General features: G+C 46.0%; 1 protein-coding gene across 1 annotated transcript; it reads left to right on the forward strand.

Moving 5' to 3' along the window:
* The first annotated feature begins 681 nt into the window (after positions 1 to 681).
* On the forward strand, positions 682 to 6,865 carry DRAXIN (dorsal inhibitory axon guidance protein). The gene is made up of 7 exons (XM_009706314.1): positions 682 to 1,141; positions 2,489 to 2,676; positions 3,225 to 3,336; positions 3,685 to 3,774; positions 4,021 to 4,110; positions 6,367 to 6,760; positions 6,810 to 6,865. The coding sequence occupies exons 1-6, from the start codon at positions 682 to 684 to the stop codon at positions 6,477 to 6,479; spliced, it is 1,053 nt and encodes a 350-aa protein (XP_009704616.1). The 3' UTR covers positions 6,480 to 6,760; positions 6,810 to 6,865.
* Positions 6,866 to 7,462: the final 597 nt, after the last annotated feature.

The raw sequence follows: 7,462 nt of genomic DNA on the forward strand, positions 1-7,462 counted from the left end.
TCAGCACAAAATTTCCAGTGTTTTTAATTCCCTTGACCAGTTTCAGCCACCTTGAAGCAGTTGCGTGTGCGTGCGCATGTCTCTCTGTCTTGAGCCGCTTACGGCTGTTGCTGGTCCTGCGAGGCCACCATCTGCCTCCAGTTCTGTTCATCTTGACATCTTCATTGCAAGGAAACCAGCTGTGAGGAGGGGCCAGTGCCAGCCAGGCCCAGGATGCCAACCTGGCAGCAAACAGCCCTAGCTAGACAGCTGGTGCTGTGCAGGCGATGCAGGACGTGTGGCCGGCAGGAGCCAGCCCCCCCAGCCCCTCAGATGGTAGGCTGTGAAGGGGAGGGTAGGGGGGCTAGTGAGGAATCAAAGGGAAATGTCCTGCTGATTGATGGCCCTCATTTGCACATGAAACTGGGACCTCTCAGCCCTGCAGGCCCTGCACGTGTGTCTCAGCTGCTGTAACCAGGGCTGGGAGAGGAGGAGGTAAGCAAGGAGGGAAAAACTCGCTTCCAGCTCTGGACACCATAACTCTTTTCATCCAAGTGTCCTAGGTCTGAATCTTGCTTGCCTTCACAGTTCCTAGAAGTTCGTTGCTTATTTTTTCTTTCTTTTTTTTTTTTTTTTTTATTGGACCTGCTGGGTTATCGGCCCTTCAAAATAAATTGCAGGTGAGGCAGAGCACCCAGAATTATGGCAACTTCTTCCACCTTCTTCTCTCCTTTCCTTGTCCTATGCGTGCTAGTTCTTTCTGACATCAGTCTTGCAGTCTCCCTGGACCCTGACACAAAGCTCAAAAATGTTCCAGAGAACAACAACCATCTTCAAAACCAAGAGATGTGGCTGCAGCAGCCCAGAAGTGGGCACCACCACAAGCATGGCTTGACCAAGAAGGAGAGGGTCCATGCCATGCCTTCTAGAGGGCAGCCGGCTGGGGAAGAGGCCCTCAGAATGGGTAGCGGAGCTCCAGCTGTGGAAGAGCTGGTGGCAGAGGGACAGCCAGCAGCCCTGAAACAGAATAAGGATGTGTTCCTGGGGTTTGAGTTCCCATATCCTGAGAGGGAGAACCAGGCCCCTGGGTCTGACAGAGGAAAGAAGCAGAACCGAGAGCATCGGCGACACAGCCGCAGGGACAGGCTGAAACACCACAGAGGTATTTGAGCTCCAAGGGAAGCTGAGGCTGTTGGGTCCCTGGAAATGAGTGTCACTTGTGTAAGGGCAAGAAGATGCAGCTGTGGTTGAGCCACATGGGTGTGTGGAGGGTGTGGGATGTGTGCCTGCTCTGGGGAGAAATCTGCCAAACAAAAGAGGCACAAGAAAAAAGGCGAACTCCAGAACCAGAGGTTTTTACTGCTGGCTGCAACTTTGTGAAAATGACCTGGTTTGCCTTACAGGGGGAGCTCTGAAAGTTTGTAGGACTTGAGGGGTTGTTTTGGGGTGGCCTGCTTTGTTTTTTTGCTTTTTTAGCAAATGGTTCAATTTATGAACAAACATGTCCAAGCCATGCTCAGTCTCGCCACTGACCTCAAAACATGACCAGAACTAGAAATAATACAACCCCCCCCCACTTGAAGATCAGTTTCTTCTCATCAGAGCTTGTATTCTTCTGTATTTATGCTGAACTTCAAAAATTATAAATTTTGCTTATGTCAAATTGCACTAATTACTTTAAAATGTTGCTTGTTTTTGACCAGAACTGCTTTCCTTTGCAGGCCAAGTTGTGGGTGTGTGTCTTCGTGGTATGGTATGCTCAGTGTGGTAAATTTTTAGTTCTATTAAAGCCAGGCAATTTGTGTCAATCTAAGCTATTTGACAAGCTGAGTGTCGATATCCCTGAGTTCCAGCTATCACTTCTCCCTTCATCAGTAAGAAGAGCTCTGTTGTTTTCTCAGGGGACTGACTAAACAACTCATGTTAAGCAATATAGAAGAGTATGTAACAAAGCTGGTTTGAAGCAGTATTTGCAGACTACAAAACAGGCCTTGTTTCTTTGGTTTAACTTAAGGTGGTCTACATTTACATTAATACTTAGGAAAAGCAGGGATTAGGCTGTGAAGATATTCTTATTTCAAGTTATGTAGGTCCTAGGCACTTGAGCTAAATTGAAATAACCCACTACTAAAATCAAATAAGAATGTGATCACAGGTATTTGCAGCAGCTTAATCCATCAGTTTAAAAATGTTTAAACAGGTACATTTTGTACTTTTGAGACTGGAAGAAGAAATCTCTTGCTTCTTAAGCAAGAGACAGACATTTCTTCAAGAAGGTGTGATTATGTATGACTTAAGCGTGTAAAAATCAAGAATCATATACTCTCGACCTGAACTATCACTTTAATAGCACATGACTCTGTTTTACACTGGTCTAAACAGCAGCTCAGGGTGGTAGAACACTGGCCAGTGGCTGGACGAAATCTGAATTCCTTTGACTAAAATCTATGGCACACAGAGAGAAAAGGGATGAGAAAGTTAATGCTACTGTACCTGTTGCCCTCTGCAGGGAAGACTCCTGATGGTGGCCCAAGCTCCCTGTACAAGAAACCTGAAAGCTTTGAAGAACAGTTTCAAAACCTCCAGGCAGAAGAAGCTACAAGTCTGACTCCCACCATGCTTCTCATCACTGCACTGGAACTAGCTGTTTCCACAGAAGAGCCTCCTGTCCTTCCAGCCACATCACCACGGTCACAGGTAAAGAGACAGCTGGTAACTGCACTGTACTTCTGATGCAGACAGAAATCTCCTGCAGATAAGGTCCAGTTTCCTTCTTTCTTTTTCAGTTATAGGCAAGTGCTTACTTAACACCAAAGCCCTCCCTCAAAAGTAGTTCGTTGTCTTGGAGACATTTAAACACCTCTTCTTCATAAACAGTTCCTTTAGTTGTTTCTCTTCCCTGCCCTACCTATCCTTTAGCTAGCAATCTTCATTCAGCTTCAAGGACCAGAGGGGCAGTAGGAGCACTTGGATGGAGAGGCAGCATGTCCTAATGCTCCTTGCTCGCCTTTTGTCCTCACAGAGAAGCAGTGGAAACTTCCCTCTTGACTTCAGCTGCAACAAGGGAAACTTCTTCCCTTTTGAAAACGGGATGCCAAGAATCCCCAGTGGATGAGATGGGTGGAGCGGAGGGTGGAAATCACAAAGCCTTTTTAAGGTCTAAAAGCACCAGGAAAATTTGCAAAGACTTCAGTATCACTACAGAAGTGTAATCCATTGTCTCTCTGGTTTCTTGTGGTTTGCAGGCCCGCCTCAGGCAAGATGGGGATGTGATGCCCACCCTAGATATGGCACTCTTTGACTGGACAGATTATGAGGATCTCAAACCAGAAATGTGGCCATCTGCTAAAAAGAAAGGTGCTAAACCTCCCTGTCCTTTCCCAAAAGTCATTCTGTAGGGCTTGTCCCATGGTTAGTGTTCACAGATGTGCTGAGGAATGCGAGATTATAGTGGTGGGGAAGGAGAAAAAGCATAATGCTAATTGTGTTTTGTGCTCAGTTTCAGAATGTTTCTCATTTTGGATGCATAGTTTGAGGGCAGAGGAAAAATGATAGATGGAAGGTTGAGAAATAGGGAGATTAGACTATGAAGGTTTAGAGTTCAAACTCTTGAAGTTTGAGGCTGTTTTTACCCTGGAACAATATTGTCTCCAAAATAAAAACATTAGCATGAAATTTTCTGTCAGCATCTGTTTTTTTCCATAGAAAAACGCCGCAGTAAGAGCCCCAACAGTGGAAACGAAACCGTGACAGCTGAAGGAGAGCCATGTGATCATCACCTTGACTGCCTCCCAGGTCAGGACCAGCTTGGTAGAGTCATTTCACCAAACACAAGATTGTTTGAAATCCAGCCCAGGTTCTAATACAAGTATCCTGGTTTCTAATACTGCTAGAAAGTGGTATGCAGAGGGAAGGGCAGAGACTCTCTAGGTGTGTTGTGGAAACAGATGATGTCTGTACCATGGAGCTGTCATGGGTGTCAGTAGCCCTACAAGGGAAGGGGATAAATGAGCTGTGCTGACCCTTGCTCCCGTGTTGCAGGGTCTTGCTGTGACTTGCGTGAACACCTCTGCAAACCACACAATCGAGGCCTTAACAACAAATGTTATGATGACTGTATGTGCACTGAAGGTGAGTTCAGCTCTTTGCTCTTCCCCTTCCAGCTAGCTTCATAATTGGCTGCATTGACTCAGAATAGTGGTTTGTACATGAAAATAGGAGCCAAGCTCTGCTGCTCTTAGACTTTCCCTGCTGCTGACTCACAATGTGACCATTGAGTCATCTAGGATATCTTGTTTTCCCTCTGGAAAACAAAATTCCTGATATCTACAAACCTAACAGAAGAAGCTACAATATATTAACACCTCAATGGTGCTTTCCAGTATCACAGGTTATAAAAACAAACTACTATCCTTGTTTTGCATGACCTTATGCCTAATATGGCTTTCCTGGGTTAATTTCAACTGAACTTATAGCAATTTAGTAGGTGTGGGCAGGACACAGACTTTTGTTTCTTAAAAGTTTTTTTGAAGAATCCACAGGAGCCCTTAATAGACAGTTGCATTATGAAGATGTTGAAAGGCAGTCTTCTAGTCTGAACATGTTTACGATCAGCTCCAGGCACTGGGTCTTGTCTGCCAGAACAAAACTCTGGTTGCCAAGTTTTGTGACTTGTGTTAGGTACCTAGTGACTTTGACCAGGTCATTCACCTATTTTTTACCCAGTTAAACAGGCTGCTTTCCTAGAGTTGTAATGTTAAATGATAGTCTTCACCTTGGGCGTGTCGAGTAAGACTTGAAGGTCCTCATCAGAGAGGATGTTCTGCTACATTAGCCTAGAAGTGTTTCTGCAAGCCTAACGAGGGCTGCCCCTGGCTTTGCTTTATACTTCAGCTAGTTATAAGTTGATGCCAAACGTGCATCCTCTGTAGCATTAAAAAGGTCCCCAGAGATGTACGGTCCAGATAAGACAGACAAGACACTTAGATAAGAGCAGAGCTCTGATCTTGTGTGCTCTCCTTCTGGGAGGCCAGACTGCCCTGGAGGGATTGGTAATGAGGGGCAGAAACCCAACTTCAAGGTAGCTGGTCTCAACATAGCCCAGGGACATGCACTCCAAAAGGCAGCTCAGTGACCTGTGACATCGGCTGGGTCTCTCGTGTACGAGTCACTCAAGGACAGTTTATGGGCTGTCTCATTATAAAAGCTATAAATCCTCAGCCTCCCCCACTCTGGGAGTGCTGGCACTGTTGCTATCTGCTGCCTGCTCTGGAAGTAAAAAGAGTTGCAGTTTCTAGGATAATCATATCAGCTCCTGCAATCCCCAATGATCAGATCCTGGGCTACTGAAAATCAGGGCTTTCATGAGAATTATTTACACATAGGCTGTACCCTGCGTGGCCCCACTAGCTGTGCATTCTGGTGTAACAAAGTCAGACAGTAGACTCCAAAAGATAAAACTATCAGTGCCAGAAACCGATGAGTTACCCTGACCAGAGGCTCCCACTGAGATGGGAGAATATGTACCAATTTTTGTTACAAACAAAATGCCCTTTTTTTTTTGCCCCCTCTTAGTAGTCACCAACGCTATATCAGATAGCTTCCTTCAGACCCTACACTTCGAGCATCCAAAACAGAAACTGAAGGAGATCAGCAGTGAGCTTTGGATCAGACTTCCCAGTAATAACGCTTCAAAGCCTCTTCCCTCCACTCCTGAAGCTTCAGGGAAATAAATAGCAAGGGGAGCTCCCTAGCCATTGCTGCTGCACATTAAGTCTATAGTAATTTCCCAATGGAGAGATCACTTAGACAGTAATGGGAAGTAATAGGGGGAAACCAAGCAGGGCTTCCATAAAATCACTGGAAACAATCAGGATAATTCATTGGTATTTCAAGGAGCCAGTGAAACCTTCTGCCTGAGCCAGTGAATCCCAAACCAGAACAGTGAGCCAAATAGAATAGCAGGGCCCAGAAACCGATATGCCCTGCCCACGTGAGGCATTCCTCTGCCACCTCATTTGACACAGCCCAGGTTTCCCAGCTCTGGAATTGTCCCCACTGCAGCAAGCTCTGTCATTAGATTGGATGTTAGGAAAAATTTCTTCACTGAAAGGGTTGTCAAGCCTTGAAACAGGCTTCCCAGGGAAGTGGTGGAGTCACCCTCCCTGAAGGTATTTAAAAAGATGTGTAGATGTGGTGCTTAGGGACATGGTTTAGTGGTGGACTTGGCAGTGTTAGGTTAACAGTTGGACTTGATGATCTTGAAGGTCTTTTCCAACCTAAATGATTCTATGATTTTATGAAGAGAGGCTAAGAGCTAATTGTTTGATGTTGCTGCTGTAGTGAGTCCTGGTCCCTCCTGCTCACTTATGCCTGTCTTTTCCATAGGGCTACGCTGTTATGCTAAATTCCACCGGAACCGAAGAGTGACCCGGAGGAAAGGGCGCTGCGTGGAGCCTGAATCAGCCAACGGAGAGCAGGGATCATTCATTAATGTTTAGGAGGGTGGGAGTCCTGCCTGGATGGTCAGGAACTGGGGTCAAACTGTTTATACCCAGCAACGGGAATTAGAGGAAAAAGTCAAGCAAATGACTGAAGCTGCAGGCTCTGAATATGCCAGGTTCCAACAAGACTGAAGCTCATGTTAATTATCAATAGAGTGGCCTCAGCCTTTTCCATACCAGGACTGCATTCCCTCTCCCTTCCCTCAGCATATTCCTGCCATTGAGCTGGGTCCCTCTCTCGTGGTTAGTAAGAGACGATCATGACTACCGTTCTGATGGCCCTGGCAGGAAAAGGCTCTGCAGTTTCATCTCCTCCTCTCAACAGAGGCAAGATATGAAAGATCCTTCAGGTCAAAGGGGATATGAGCTTAAGCTTTACCCCTTAACTATTGCTTGAGAAGGAAGGTAGATCCTCCTTAAGGATCAGAGATTCCTAGAGGATAGGAAGCTTGCAGGCTCCACATGGAATCAAAGATGGGAGACGGATCTGCAGGAAGCTGGCTGCCTAGGTGAGAGGGGACCCTCTGACAGAGCTCTTGGTCTCTCCCTTGTTCACTGCTACAGACAGATATTCCCTAGCTGTTACACACACTTCCTACCTGTCTTCTTTGGGACCATCCAGTCCCACTCCTTCCTTCCTTCCTTGCTTCCAGAGAACCACCTGGTTTCTGCAAGGATGTGGCAAGACATCCCAGCCTGCAGCTCTCGCTCATTTAGTTATCCTGCCAAGTCTGTCATTTTTAATGATTATTTTTAGGAGCTTTCTGGGAAAGTGATAGTTTTCCTAGTGAGCCAAAAATAAAGTTTTTAGTAACAGGAGATAGGGACAGGCTGTTCCATTGTAGTAAATCCTGTGTCATGTTGCATGTGTGTTTCCATGATATGTAAATAAAGACACGATAGATATCCTTTGTGCAACTCTTCTGCTTCTTTGACTGCACCTAAGGATGTGGCAGGGGGCCGGAAGGGCTACAAAGGAG

This window comes from Cariama cristata, unplaced genomic scaffold (assembly GCF_000690535.1).
Source record: "Cariama cristata isolate BGI_N322 unplaced genomic scaffold, ASM69053v1 scaffold39578, whole genome shotgun sequence".
Lineage (NCBI taxonomy): Eukaryota > Metazoa > Chordata > Aves > Cariamiformes > Cariamidae > Cariama > Cariama cristata.